Source organism: Sycon ciliatum, chromosome 3 (genome assembly GCF_964019385.1).
Source record: "Sycon ciliatum chromosome 3, ocSycCili1.1, whole genome shotgun sequence".
NCBI lineage: Eukaryota > Metazoa > Porifera > Calcarea > Leucosolenida > Sycettidae > Sycon > Sycon ciliatum.
Window position 1 is genome coordinate 19,486,753 of NC_088645.1, and position 15,832 is coordinate 19,502,584.

A 15,832-nucleotide genomic window follows, 5' to 3' on the forward strand; every position below is an offset into this window, starting at 1 on the left:
TCTAGCATTGCTCTGCATGAAGAAGGCTTGATATGTTCATTTTACTTTGTTGGACGGTAGCAATAATATTACAATAAAGAGTTCAGGGTGAGTGTCGCAGGCTTTACCCTATATGTAGATTGGATTGAGATCGATACCAAAGAGCGCTTAGAGAGAACCATGATCGCCAGGGTCCTTCACGGCACCAGCGCCCTGCTTATCACTATCAGTAAGTCATGTATGTACTTCTGGAAGTAATTCTAGTCTTCTTTTTTGGCCGCCAGAAAAGATGATACGTATGAACGTATGGATGCACATTATGGAAGCAGTGCTTAGCGTGCCTCACAAATGCAAGGGAAAGACAAAATCGCCCTCCAAAGATTTCTGGGATCTCGGAGTTGAGCAAGATGATCACCAGTGGAACTGAAATAGTCAGATGGCAAAATAAGGACACGAAAAAAACTTCGACTCTTCTGAATCAACTAATATTCTGAATATGTCTTGTGAATTTTGGTCCATAGTATATGACAGCGCTAGATTCGTCTCTAACGCTTGTGCTTCTGACTCGCTCCTTTGCATTATTGTATGTTGGTTGCAGATCTGTGTTTGTCTGGATCGCTTGGTGCAATATTACAAAACTGCCAACCAGAAGATGGAAAAATACATGTCTATGGCAATACTGTATACGTCCAGCCAGCGACTGACCCTGAGTCTCTAAGACTCAGGGTTGATGATGGAATCCTTTACAAGAAACTGTTCATTTTCAAATCACCATGCGATATATCCTTCGAAGCGATTTCTCTTCGGTACTACGGAACATGCTCTGTATCAGTGAGTTACGGAAGTGATAACAGAGTTCTTGAAATAATTCAATTTCCAGATCCACTGACAACTCACTGGCATTCTAGAAACGTTAGCCTGACGAAATCTGCTTCTCAATCGCTTCACAGTTTCATGAAGAGATCTAACACCAGCAAGTTACTGATCACGATTTCCCCAGGGATATCTCATTGTCAATTGTACCCAGTCGACCACAATAGAGTAAAAGGACTGGTCATCTTTGGACACGGTAAGGCTTTGAAATATGGTGTTTCCCAACTCCTTTTTACCAGTGATGCAAAGGTATATTCGCATATTCGGAATATTCTAGGATACCTACACCAAAAAGAAAATTCGAATGCAGCCAGTAGCATTGGAGTACTCTGTCACTCGAACATTTGTGTTGCGTCGCTGTATTATGCAGCTCCCACCATGAATCCTCTGTAGTGCTTACGATAAGAGAGACGAAATATGTTCTTAGAGCTGTGAAGCTTGTTCTTTGGCCAGATTTTCTCTTTCACCAGTGAATATTTACTATCCAGGTTTTCTGTGGAGGACATGACTGTTGGTTTTGACTGATTGAAGTGACTGAGCCACTTCACAAGAATACCGTATATTCGTTTGTTCGCCAAAGCAATATTCCATGACATATTTATTCCAGAAAACATCTGTTGTTGCATCACTGCTTTTCACCTCAGACCTGCTCAAGAATATCGTGGAAAGAATATGTTGCCTGTTTCCACGATGGACACCAACTGCCTCTATATGGCCATGGAAACATGAGAAAGAGTCTGGTTATCATTCTCATTGACGTATTCAGCACACCAGGTGCAAGCAACGCTGTCTAGAAAAGTACCTTTGCGATGACTGCTTTTTAAAAGAAATTTGTGTGGAAACAAAGCTTTTGAAGTCAATTATTTTGCAGTCGCCTCATACAATTTGTTTAAACACTCCGTCTCTTCATAATGCTGGGTGTTTGTTCTCTGCAGTTGTTCCAACGTTTGTTTCACCCAGCTCGGTCACCAATACTGCAATAACGACAAATGTACCTTCTAGCCGTGCCTCAACAATACAAACTTCATTTACGACCGCTCCCTTAGTGGAGTCAACAAGCAAGATTGCAAAGATTGACAGTGACTCAAGTGGATTGAGTTTAGTTACCAGCATTGTTATTCCCTTGGTTTTACTGGCTGTTCTGCTAGGCGTTTTTATTCTGCTTTTATTAGTAAGGTCAGGAATCTTTCTCTCTAAGAGCAGTCATCCGTGGATTATTGCTGTTCGTAGAACAACCGGCCCCAAAAATCTGCCAGAGCCGAGAAATCAGTTTTACCAGAATCACGATGGTACTGACCGCGTTTACCAGAGTCCTGCGGCCGAACTGAGGGATCCCGGGCTGTATTCGTCTGTTGGACCTGGTTACGGCAATCCAACCAACCGTCCCCAGACACCTCCTGGTGCTCGTAATGACCGTGTTACAGATAATGAGTCGTTCATGTACGCTACCTGTGATGGTGCTGCTCCGATGAGTTATGTGAATACGGAAACGAGGCAGAAAGATGCTGGTGAGCCATACGCTAGTGTCCAGTCAATGTTTGATCAACCAGCGCAGGACGTCCAGTCAAATCCGGCAAACAACGAAACACAGGCAGCCGGATGTGAAGAAAGGTCAGCTCTGACTGTCTGCTACTCAGTTCCTCACAAGGGGAATACGACAGATGTTTGCAGACTTTACGAAAAGGCAGAGCAGTGCACGGCTTCTAAGCCTAACGAAGCACCCCGCACTTCAATTTACATCGACCCTATATGTCGTGCTACGGATGTAACATCACTTAGCGTCTTATCGAAGTCCGCACAATCCGACGTACAAAACCTGGAGAAGTCTATCGATCAAGATGATGTGGAGCGCGAACAACGCTGTGGTCTGAGTGACGCAACACCAGTAGTATGCCGCGATACCACAACCACCACCACCACCATTACCAGCACCAACCCGCAGTCATCTCGCCTATCCCTTGCAGCCACATCGATGCCGGTCGAATCAGACACCCAAAGATGTGTGTCTCCATCTCAGGTTCCAAAGCCTCTGCCATATCGGGTATTCAAAGTGTTGAAGGATAGTCAGGGCGATTACATGAACCCACAGGACACAGTCTCCAATCAAGGGGCTGACCAGCCTGATACAGACACTGATCCTAACATCTAGTATGAATATTCTTCATCCTTCAAAGTTCGTTTTGAAAACTATTCATACTTCCCAACAATCATTCTCACCCTTCTATTCGGCATGTTTTCTCATCATTTTGTAGATCTCAAACATACATGTATGTCACTCTGAGCGTAGGGTTTTGTCGGTGAAGCCCAATACTTTTAGCTAGCCGAACTAGTGTAGCTCTAAAATACATGGTATGTAGCCTCCTCCGGGATTATGCTCCTGCTTCTCCCACCCAAAGTCTAATTGACCCCAATCCTGAGTAGCAAATCTCCACTGCGCTACCCTATTGCACCCTTCATTTGACACTCTACTTTCACTCCTATTATCTGTTTAATTAATTTAATTGAAATATATCGTCATGACGAATCCCATTTTTGAATAGATGTCATGCGCAACCTTAAAGATTTAGTTACCCAGTTCTTTACTATCTTCTACACTGTCAGTAATAGATTTCAAAAATCCAACATACTGGTACTTTACGATGCTTTTCATTCAGATATAAACGAATGTGCCAATGGCGCGTATGCCTGTCGTGGAATGGCTAATCCTGGAAACAGAAAATGTGTGAATACTGTGGGGTCGTATTACTGCCGATGCCTGGACGGATTTACAGGTTCTACATGCATAGGTAAGCTGCATGATCTTCAGATTTCTTCCGCCAATTTAACCGATTCATCATTTGCGTCGTCGAGTTGTAGTGAGCCCTGTATTTCAAATTGTCTTGTTAACTCAGTTTTGTCATCATCGTGCAACTTGCAGCAATCTTTGTAGAAATTTTTCTTAAGTTGACGGGATAGAAAATTCTTCGTTGCTTCGGGCCTTTGCCTGGACTCTTCTTCGTTGAGCTGTCCTTCCAGTCTTGGACCTTTCGTAAACTCAGCCTTCCAAGTTGAAAGGTTATCGATTTGAGTCTGCCAGAAGATAAGTGTTAGAGTTAGGAGTCAGGTTGTTGAATGTCTCAGTACTGTTTGACAGCGTCATCCCTTCTTGTCGCACGAGCTATAAAGATCTGGTGACGTTAGTGGACAGTTATTCATAACTGGTGCCATTTTATCCTTCTCTTTTTATCTTTAATGAGTTTTTTTTTTTGAAACAGAAATGGTGCGGTGAAGAAAAGGAAGGGCAGGACGATCGAGGCGATTTTGTTTTGGTCCCCTGCAACCATTCAAACTGGAACCAATCGCTTATTGATATTCAGTTTGTGGATGAAATTCACGCCTCTTCAGTTGCATTTGATTGAACTTTGTGCTCCGGGAATGCTGCCAGTTGTTGCATTTCACCATCCTAAGATTACCGCCGCTCCATTTCCGGTGCGGTTGGTTGATTGTTTTTTTTTATTTTGCTTCGCACATTCAAACGGAATGACGACCCAGTAAAATGATTGAAAATGATTAGCCTTGAAGTTGATATGGAAGAACTTAGTAAAGTCACTGGAAGCACATAGCAAGAGATTAGGAAACTCATAATCTCGAGTACACGGGGGAGGGGGTGGGGGGGGGGGTGGGGGGTGGCGGAAGAATACGATGTATCTGTGATACTATGTGAGTATTACTGAACTGCTCGGGGAAGGAGAGCAGAGCGATCAGCAGTATCTCGAACTGCCCCCTACAGGCGTGTGGTACACGTGCATGTTTCAACTCAGGTAGCAGGGTAATTGTGCCGACCTCACCAGAGATAGAGCGATCCACAGCAGAGCACTAGCAACAGAAAATCTCAGCTAACCGGCGGGGATACGGTTTGCCTGGCTTTGTAGGCCATTTGACTGCTGATGGGAAGGCAGGGGTGCCTTGTGCGGAGTCAGAAGCTGGGCGAGCGCAGGGCTCGTGCGGGTGTGAACTCATCGCCAGATGGTCATTAATATTTCTGCCGCTATAGCAGACTGACAGGGTACAGGAAGTGAGCAGGGAGTAGTGATCAGCGACTGCATGGCTGTCCGAGGCGTTTTGCCTTCGATACAGCGAATGGCACTGTTTCGTGCGGTTTGTAGTCCTTCCACCTGATCCTCTCGCATTGCGGTTGATAATAGCCATAAAACAGGTCGGTCATAATGACCACCTTCGCAGACACCTGACGAGAGCGTCTTGATAGGCATCGGCAAGGGCGCCACAGGGCACCAATTGTCTTGGCAACCTTGGTGACCACAGTCATAGTTAACATGGGTGTCCCAATTTAGGCAATTGGCAAGGTGAACGCCGAGGTAGCGCGCAGAAGATGCTGAAGGGAGGAGACACTCGCCGCTTTTGACTGTTATCTCCGGTACATTATTGTGTGGATTGATAGTCAGAACCTTCGTCTTGTCGGCGTTCAAGATGAGGCCTCGAGACTTCGGCCAATCGGCCAGAGCAGTTTCTGCTGTGGTGAGGGTTCTGGACGCTTCAGCCGCTGAGATCTGGGGGTCGTACATGGCTATATCATCTGGAAATTGTACACTTGGCACATGCAAGGAAACCGACATCTCGTGTCTATATACTGAAGAGGCCAGACTATAGAACAGGACCGGTGGGCATCCCGCTGGTGCAAGCCAGAGCAGAGCTGATTGAAGGGGAGAGGAAGATCTGCTGCTAGCGGCCGGACAAGTAGTCGTCGACCACATTGAGGGCAATTCCAGAAATTACAACAGCAAGGTCTCGGATCAAATTGTAGTGGCGCCCTTCATCACTAAAGCCTTCGAATTTTCTAGTTGGCACAGCCTTGTGATCTTGCCACTGTCTCTCGTAGATTGTACATCAGCATTTTCCGTAGAACATTTCTTGCGGAGAGCAAATTGTGTTTTGGGTAGTGCCTTGCTCAAGTCCAAATGACGAAAAAGCTGGTGTTGTACTATTCTCTTCAGCAACTTGGTACTATTGCGATAAAGGATACAGGTCTATAGTTGGTTAGGAGTTGGGGCCTTGTTCAGTGGCACAACAGACGCCAATATAAATCCAGATGGAATGGTTCCAGTCCTCAGCGAGTTGCAGAAAAGCACAGCAAGAGAATATGCCAACAAGTCAGCACAATGCTGTAGCAGAGAGCCCGGTTTGCCGTCACAACCTGTGGCTTTACGCGCATACAAATTGTCAAGGAGACGTCGGACGTCCGCAGGAGTCACAGGATCAGGTTAGGTCAAGGTCACAGGTCCAGCGGGACCTTGCGGGGTGCAGAGCTTTTCAGAACAGTCCGCATCGGTGACAATGGAGTGGAACGTGTGGCCCACCGCAATGATGCTACAACTAGGATCTTCGCGGCGACATGAATGCCCAGTGCGGCGAACAACTCTTCAACTCCAAGCAACAACGTGCATCCTTTCACGTCCTTTCTTTTTATTGGTTGTTCCAGCCCTGCTGCTCCCTCACCTCCACCTTTAGGCACTGCATATTCACATGGATTATTCTGATTTTGGTGGCGGCCTTGGCTGTCATTAGCGGTGTCGTTGCCATTTTATGGTTTACTGTATCTGGCATATCATATTTCGTAAAATAATCCTGCGCTATACAAGGATGACACGTAGAATTGCATTGACAACACCAAAGATCAGAAAAATGCATCCTCGTGAGCGAGATACACTCTGAAAGGAAGGTGAAGAAGACAATGTAAATGGAATTCTCACGTTTCACATTGCCACTTTGAAGGAAGGCAAAATATACTGGAGTGTGTCCTAATCGCTGCTTCCAAGAAAGTATTACTCTAAATCAACTGATGTTCGCTGGCGATTTAATTCCGCTGATTTTGCCGTTTGGTACCAACGGGCCAAAGTAAATGTCAGTCCAAAGTATGTCATAGAGGCAAATGATGCATAATTGAGCCATTGCTACATTTGAGAGCACCAGCTTCCGATCGATGTCTTTTTGCAAACTCCAATCTGCCAAAGTTGAATATCGGCCAGAAGTTTCATTTCGAGATCGGCCAAAGTTTCTCACCGACCTAAACACCTTGATTCAAAGTAACCAGATGGGCAGAAAGCATGCCTGCACTACACATTGAGCAGTCAAAGAGATGGTGGACAAGCCGTTGATTATCCACTCTCATTGTAATATCAAAAAGTATTCTTTTTAGACCAAAGACAACTTCATGACTATTACCGCCGAAGTCGCAACATCTAAGTTCAAAAGAGTGGTATATTATTTCTATCTTTATTAATCAAATATACCACTCTTTGGTCGAAAAAGAATACTTTTTGATACTACTTTGTTCTAGCAGTGTTGATGATTTGAGTGTATGTGTCTCTTTGTCTGTCTGTGTTTCCTGCCGTTTGTCTGTCTGCATGTATGCACATCTGTCCGTGTCACATTGAGAAAAGGCCAGGGTCTCCATACGATGACATTTTACTAGTAAAGGTTCAGCGGTGTGTTCGTCTGATTCTGTGTGTTATGCCTGCTCATGTTGACATTTGTGCTTGGTGGGGCATGCGGACATGTGTACCGAACACATTGCAACGGGTTTTAATCTAATGGGCATCTAGACATTGATGAATGTCAAAATGGCAAACACAACTGCAACGAAATGGTCAATAGTGACAACAGACAATGCCAGAATTTGAACGGCTCATACCATTGTCCCTGTCTTCCTGGATATGCTGGGTCGCAATGTGACGGTGAGTAATTTCGACAAGTCCCTATTCACAAATGCATGAACTATTTAACTAATAATTTATTGCAACATCCCAAGACTCAGTGAAAACATAGGCCGATGCGAAGAGAATTCTATTCAAATTTACTAGGACAGTCCCCAAGACGGGGTGCCCTGATCTTTTATTAAAGTAATGCATAGTGACATTTCGATGTATTGGGCTGTGATTAGCAGATGTTGCAATAGGGGCCGTGTATGTTCATCGTTTCAGACCGTGGGGTATTTCGGAAGAAGTTGTGAACTCAATTCCCCCAGATTTGTAGAAGGGTTTCGAATATCGGATTACACCTTGTTCCATTTGTGCCTAGTTCACTACCTGCTTTCCCCGTCACTATTGATATTCTATGTGTGTAACGCTAAAAAGAGGTGTACACACAGGCATACCATGACACAAGAACATCAAAATCATGCCATGGTGTGACTGCATGCACACTTTCTCTACCATTACACTTGGATTCTTGTCTCCACGCCTCCTGTTCAAGTCAATGTGCGCACTGTAATTTTCTCCTGTCTTTGCTTTGCGTGTATATTCACGAACCCGTCACTCAAACGCAACCAACTTTGACACAAATGATCAATTAATTAAAGGTGGATTCGTCTCCATTGTGACCTTCGCCATCTCCATCAGTCTTGTGGTAGTCGTCTCTGGGCTCACGATCTCAATTCTGATAGCTCAGCTGAAGAGAAAATATACGAAAGCAGCCCACATGAGAGTTCAAACTGCTGCTTTACAGAACACGGTGGGAACAGCTGGCAGTAACGCCCTATCCCTAACAGGGAATGACGCCTATGGGACAACGACGTCTGGAGTTCGACAAGATCCTTCTCTGTATGATACTATACAGTAATCTCTATGCATCATTGCTCAGAAGCAGAAGCTCTACATGGATCTTCACGTGCACTGATAGCATAGTGACGTTTGGTGTACATTGTACATGTGCATGTGTATTGTAACTATGCTTGTAAAGTATGAATATTTTTCATACTTCAAAGTTCTTTTTGAAAACTATTCATACTTCCCAACAATCATTCTCACCCTTCTATTCGGCATGTTTTCTCATAATTTTGTAGATCTTAACATTATGCAACATGCATACAAAACAACATACATGTATGTCACTCTGAGCGTTGGGTCTTGTCGGTTTTAGCTAGCCGAACTAGTCTAGCTCTAAAACACATGGTATGTAGCCTCCTCCGGGATTATGCTCCTGCTTCGGCCACCCAAAGCCTAATTGTCGCCAATCCTGAGTAGCCAATCTCCACTGAGCTACCCTATTGCACCCTTCATTTGACACTCTCCTTTCACTCCTATTATCTGTTTGATTATTCGCTATTTTCTGCTGTGTTCCAAAATTAGATCCTCTCTTTCATTCTAAATCTTCCATTTTCCCCCGTGCTTTTATCCCCTCATGCTGATGCTTCCTCCCGAATTTGGTGCGCCTGCCATGTGAAGATGCCGAGACCTCTGGTCGGTTGAGCATGGCAAGCCCCACCAGCACCATCTCACCCCATGCTAGCCTCATGTGCCTGCCAGTAAGTTGTGTATTTAGTTAAACAATAAAACAATGTTTTGAGTGTGACCAGGTTCGAAACATGAAATCAATACGTTTTTAACAGCCTGCACGACGCCTTCGTTTTTAATTGTTTTTATTCGGTCTGGTCTCCCTTTTAGATAATGTTAATACAGTATACATGTATATGTATTTGATATTATTTGAAGTGTGTTCATTTTATAAAGGTAGTTCACGCCTCCTTTCGGGCTATTTTAGCAGGTAATATTCACAAAGGATTTGCAGCGATATGAATTTCCACGATATCTTGTGGTCATCAGGGTGCTATTGCTTCAAGGGCTTACTGACCTTCTTGCCTCATTTTTTCATCTCTCTTATATCATGCTTGCTGTGCTCTTCTATTCTTGGTTGAATCCACCCCTACCCGTAATAGCTCCTCGTCCACACAAGCGCTCAACTGTATCGAATTTTGAAGTTTCAACTTCACTTTAGTCTGCTTTCCATCAGAAAGAATGATGTTCTGGCACTCCCCTCGGGTACCATCGCAAGAATGAGTTCTGTGTGTTGAGCAAACATCTTTTGACACCTTGCTTCTTTAACTTAATTAAGAGAGCATGTCTGAAAAAACCAGAACATTTGTGCAAGTCGATCTCTCAGATTTCGCTCAAATGTTGCAGGAAAGTTTCCTTTGGGGTGTAGATCGACTATGCAAAGCCCGCGGAAAAGTTTCTGAAGCGAACTTTGAAATTGGGATACCCCTCACAATTGTGGAAAAATCACATGATTCATGAGACAACAAACGAACCACGCCACAGCGTACAAGAACAAGCTACCAACAAAACTCCATCAAGCCAACATTACATCACCTTAGTGGAGTTCTTGGAGTAGCACTGCTTAGCCACGTCAGCATCCCAGAAGCCGAGGACCATCATCCCTCGACGCCAGAAATGATCGTCTTGAAGATTGCCAAATTACAAGCGCTGATAACACAGCGAGCTTCGTCCTCACTAAGCAAACACTATATGTCATGCAGGTTCTCACACGCAACGGGAACACTTCGTGGTAGTAAAATAGATATTTCACAAACAACAAAAAGACAACTCTTTCTCTTCCTTTCGAAGAACCGAACTTGCCGGGCCTCCTCGAAAAGCCAACCAACTCTGAAAAAAACCTACACTACACTAGTACGGGATTCAGCGCAGAGCAAAAAATAATCATGAGTCATTATACAATACATGCAGTGTAGCCGTGAAAACTGGTGAATAAAGAATGCAGTAGGTTGGCAGCACGTGACCCGTCGTACCGCAGTACGCGACGGCGTCGCGGCTTAGAAATGAAAGGAAACACTGCGAGAAAAGACAAAACGAAAATACATGTCCCTTTGTCAAAACTTAGAAGAAACAAACAAAATGCGACCAAGAATCATTTTGAGAGTCAACGTCAATACTCTTGTGCAGTTGTGCAAATTCTTGTCTTGCACTGTGCAACGCAAGAAACAAACAACCTACTAAATAACTCGTGAACTAACTGTAGGCTAAATCACTACATGTACGCGAAATTGCGTTCCTAAATAAACTGAATTTCTGAGACATTTCATATTTCACATCCTGAGGGAAATATTGAATAAATAGTAAATATGTAAAAAGGCGACGTGGAGACAATAATCTTAATAATGCAATGAATATAACTAAATGCGCACTCATATCACAACCATGGGGACGAATCATGTATTCCAGAACGTTTTCTTGTCACAATTATCAATGGAATTCGTGATTAAAGAGAATGATGAAACTACAATAGGATGTATACACTTGCAGTGGAACAGCGAGGATACAAGCATAGTAAGAAAAATAGCACAAACCTAGGAACAATTTGCACAGGTAACTGCAAGTGTATAAATCCTATTGTAGTTTCATCATTCTCTTTAGTCACGAATTCCATTGATAATTGTGACAAGAAAACGTTCTGGAATACATGATTCGTCCCCATGGTTGTGATATGAGTGCGCATTTAGTTATATTCATTGCATTATTAAAATAGTAAATACATCATAAAAAAACACATGGCCACGACGGCCTTCCCAACATACCCCCTTGATACATCCTTATCAAAGAATGAGTAAAATAAGAAAAGAGATCGAACTGACTAAAAATTGCGATAAGTCCATCTAAAACGTGCGTACGGACTGTCAGCCTTTCACAACCGGACATAGCCGTACAACTGACCTGGTTACCTGCTTGCCTCCGACCTGGAGCTTAGCGACACGCACTCTGCCGTCAGAACCAGGGTAGACCTCCAACACCCGTCCAAGAGGCCACCTGCCACGGGGGGTATCAGCTGACACAACGAGGACGATGTCACCGACACTGAGATCCGGGTACTCTTTCCACCACTTGGAGCGACGATTCAGGGCTGGTATCCACTCCTGCATCCACCTTCGCCAGACATGGGATACAAGCATTTGGACGTGTTGCCAGCGGCGCCGAAGACACGGTGACTCGACGGCAGGATGATAGTGCTCAATGCGTCCAACCAGGAAGTGATTCGGTGTGAGTGGCAAGTCGTCGCGGCTGTCACTAGAGGGAGGAACAATTGGACGAGAGTTGAGTAGCGCCTCTGCGCTGCAGCATGCTGTTCGCAGCTCCTCATCGGTGATTGATGCCTGCTGTAGAACATGGTAAATAGCCTTCTTTGCTGCTTTTACCATACTTTCGTGAACGCCTCCAAAGTGTGGTGTCTGGGCAGGGATGAAATGCCACTTGATCCTCTTCATGGTAGCGCTGTGCTCCAGGACGTGTTGCTCCTGCTCGGTGAAAATCTCCGATAGCTCACGATTAGCCCCGACGAAGTTCGTTCCATTGTCCGAGAGCACTTCAGCAGGAACACCACGGCGGTTGCACATTCGTTGAAAGGCGTTCAGAAAGCTGTCGGTATCCAAACCTGTGGCCATTTCCAGATGCACAGCACGACAAAGACAGCAGGTGAAGACGCACAAGTACCGCTTAGCTCGTCGTTGCCCTAGACCCTGTACTGTTGCGAATGGTCCAGCAAAGTCTACGGCCACGCGACTGAAAGCGTGGAGAGGCTCCTTCAACCGGATCTTGGGCAATGGTGCCATGATCTGCGTGGCTGGTTGTGCTTTACGAAATTGACATTTCACACAGGAACGTTCGTACTCCCGGATGGCTTCTCGAATCGCCACGATCCAATATTTCCTCATGAGGACTGCCATAGTGTGAGCTGTACCTGCGACGTGATGGTCTGCCTCATGCTGGTCTCTGATCACTAGCTGTGTTATCCAGCAAGACCGCGGCAAGATGATCGGGTGCTTGGCGTCTTGACTGAGATACTGTGCCTCTTGGAGCCGTCCTGTCATTCTCATCACACCAACTTCATCCAAGAACGGGGTCAGGCTGCTCAGTGGACTGGTTGCCGGTAATGGTTTGCCCTTCTGCAGTGACGAATATTCAGCAAAGGCGTCCTTCTGGCTTGACCGAATAATGGCCTGGAGGCTGTTCTCGACCTCCTCGACCGTCAGCTGACCATACTGTCTCTGCGTGGCTGGGATTCGGCAGTTTGAAGAAAAGCGCAGCACCCACGCCGTCAAGCGGACCAGCCGCTGAAGCGAAGAGAATCGTTCAGGCGCCAGAACCCACTCGCTCATCGAGAGGAAAGACACACATGTCACTTGGTGGTGTTGCTGACCTTCTTCGGGTGGTTTGGCTTTCGTGCGGACCTCTGGTGCAGCTGGAACGTTGAATCTCTCGGGCTGCTGTGGCCGTTCTTCGATGCTCTGAACGAGATATGACGGACCGTTCCACCACAGCACATTCATCGCGATAGTAGCGCTTGATGTTCCTCGTGACAGGATGTCAGCTGGATTCACCGCCGTCGGAACGTAGAACCACTGACTAGGCGAGGAAGAAGCCTGGATCCCACCGACGCGGTTGGCCACGAATGGCTTGAAGACCCGGCTGCTGTTCCTTATCCACCACAGGACATCCATGCTGTCACTCCAGAACACGACATTCTCCATTGCGATGGCGAGTGTCTTGGCTACGGACACACCAAGACGACATCCGATGACTGCTCCCATTAGCTCGAGTCGGGGGATGCTAACAGCTGATAACGGTGCCACTTTGGCTCGAGCCATGACGAATCGACTGGACCTCGTACCATCCTGGTACACATGACAGAGATAAGCGACTGCTCCATATGCATCTTGCGAGGCATCGCAGAATACATGTCGCTTAGTCTCCACCACCTCTTCATCGCGTTGAAGACACCGGTGAACTCGGACATCCTGGAGTGCATCCATGTCGGCACACCACTTTTGCGCCTCTGCGCCTAGCTCTGGCGGCAGAGAGTCGTCCCAGTCAGCACCTGCTAGCCACATCTTCTGGAACAACATCCGACCAACTATGGTGAATGGCAGTACGAATCCGATCGGATCAAACAATGTGGCTAGGTTCTTCAAGAACGCTCTCTTGGTGACAATGTCTAATGGCGGCTTGACATGAATCAGGAACTCGTCTTCCTCTGCTCGCCACTTAACTCCGAGAGTCTTGGTCGTCGGCAGGATTCCACTAGCGAGGTCCACTTCCTTGGCTCGGTCCTCCTCGGGGACTTCGGCGAGCACCTCAACATTGTTGGAAATCCATTTTCGCACATGCATTCCAGCGAGACCCCACAGCGCCGTAAGCTCGTGGTACAGCTGAATCGCTAGCTCTGTTGACTTTGTCGAGTCCATTGAATCGTCCATGTACGTGGACTTCAACACGGTTTCTGCTGCCATAGGAAACTCCTCCTGGTTCCGCCGCGCATGCTCTTGCGAGACCAGTTGAGCTAAGAATGGAGATGCATTGATCCCGAACACCACTCTATTGTACTGGTAAACGGCCGGTTGGTCCTCCGTATCTTCTCGCCAAAGAAATCGATGGAACTGTCGGTCATCCTCTTCCAACTCGATTTGTAGATACATCTCTGCCACGTCGGCTACCAGTGCATTTGGGTGTCGCCGAAACCTCAGGAGAACGTCGGTGAGGTCCCGTTGTAGTTTGGGCCCAGTGCTGATGTAGTCATTCAGACACTTGCCTTTCGTCTTTGCTGCTGCATCAAAGACCACACGCACCTTTGTGGATGTAGCCCCAGGTCGTACAACAGCAAAGTGCGGCAGATACCAGCCGTCGCCATCACTTGCGTTGCTGATCTTGCTGATATACCCTTGTTCTAAGTGACGGCGAATCACGGTTCGGTATTCCTCAGCGACGTCTGGCTCCTTCTCCAGGCGTCTCTCTGCTGCGATGAGCCGCTTCATTGCAGTTTCTCGACTGTAGTTGTCCGGAGGTGGTCTCTTGATCCACGGCTCCGAAACCTGGTATCTTCCGTTCTTGTAGGTCATCGACTGGACCGTCTGATCAAAAACGGCTTGATCATCTGCACAGAATTTGTACGACTGGGGAAGTTCCTCCACCTCCCACATCCTTCTCACCAGTGCATTCAGGTCGACGTCCTTTCCGAAGTATGTGCGGGTGAAATTTGTCGTCTGTTACGGTCTGGTGCTCCTGCCAACGCATGTCCACCCGAGTGGCGTTCTGCGTGCGAATGGCTCATGAGCCTCACCATAGACTTCCTCCATGCACCTGTGGAGACTAGCGTGGTCAAGGCCGATCAGCGCCTCTACTCGCTTCTTCTGGCATTGCGGAAACTCAATGCCGTTGAGGTGCGGATACCGTGTCTGATCTACCGACCAATCATGAGGTGTAAGGTTACCGGTGACATTCTTGGCAGTCAGAGCAGAGAACTGTGTGATAAATCTGCCATCCAGACTCTCGATGTGGCAGTCGACTGGCATGGTCTCTAGGGTCTCGATGCGGCCGTTCAGCGTGCTCACTGACACTTCTTGTGTGGGAACGCTAAGCTCTAGCTGTGCCGCAACGTCGCAATTAAGGTAAGACTGCGTGCTGCCGTCGTCAAGCAGCGCGTTGACCGTGACATTCTTGTCGCCGTGGCGAAGTATGACGGGAACGGTTCGCAGTGCGACAGCTCTAACGCCGACACTACTCATATGAGTGGCCATGGAACTGGTGTCACCCCCCTCCGTGGAGGCGCTAGCCTGGAGCACTGGCTTCTGTGAGGCTCCATTCGAGTCTGTAGTAGTACTAGACTTTCCGTGCAGCAACGCGTTGTGGGTCTCTGTACAACCATCTGCACCACAGGGCTGCAACCTGCGACAGTTATTTCCCAAATGAGCAGAGTTTAGGCAACGGTAGCAAAGCTTGAGCGTCCGGGCCTTCTGCAAACGCTCTGCAATTGACAGCTTCCGATACTCTAGGCATTTCCAAACGGGATGGATCTTCGTGCAGATCGGGCAACTGCTGCTGCTCTGGGCCTTCTTGGGCTTGTCAGCGAAGAATGCCTGATGCTTTACTCCACCATGACTGGCCTGGCCCTTCAGGGGGTGACTCTTTGCTGTTTGAGTGGACCCTACTGGAGTTGCCGTGGAGATACCTTGGATCGTCTCCTGGGCTCGTACTTGGAACTCGCTTTCCAGCTCCACCCATTGCAGAAGCGCTTCGACAGATTGAGAGGTGCTTGTCTGATGTATCCACTTCTGGTAGCTCAGCAGAAGAGACACCCCCAGCTTCTGTGTTAGCCGGACATAAAATGTCCCGTTAGCCAACTCCTGTGTCTGACCACTCGC

The 15,832-nt window shown here is 46.8% G+C and overlaps 2 protein-coding genes across 3 annotated transcripts; one reads left to right on the forward strand and one right to left on the reverse strand.

Moving 5' to 3' along the window:
- LOC135812542 (uncharacterized) lies at nucleotides 1-9,667 on the forward strand. 2 transcript variants are annotated; one of them, XM_065325873.1, is made up of 5 exons: nucleotides 1-208; nucleotides 578-1,048; nucleotides 3,507-3,638; nucleotides 7,452-7,583; nucleotides 8,207-9,667. In XM_065325873.1, the coding sequence occupies exons 1-5, from the start codon at nucleotides 160-162 to the stop codon at nucleotides 8,464-8,466; spliced, it is 1,044 nt and encodes a 347-aa protein (XP_065181945.1). In that variant the 5' UTR covers nucleotides 1-159; the 3' UTR covers nucleotides 8,467-9,667. The 2 variants fall into 2 exon arrangements, 1 of the variants encoding a protein (XP_065181945.1); XR_010552843.1 differs by lacking the exons at nucleotides 3,507-3,638; nucleotides 7,452-7,583; nucleotides 8,207-9,667 and adding an exon at nucleotides 1,788-1,995.
- Nucleotides 9,668-11,317: 1,650 nt separating this feature from the next.
- On the reverse strand, nucleotides 11,318-14,611 carry LOC135812905 (uncharacterized). Its single transcript, XM_065326123.1, has one exon. The coding sequence runs from the start codon at nucleotides 14,609-14,611 to the stop codon at nucleotides 11,318-11,320; it is 3,294 nt and encodes a 1,097-aa protein (XP_065182195.1).
- Between the last annotated feature and the right edge of the window lie 1,221 nt (nucleotides 14,612-15,832).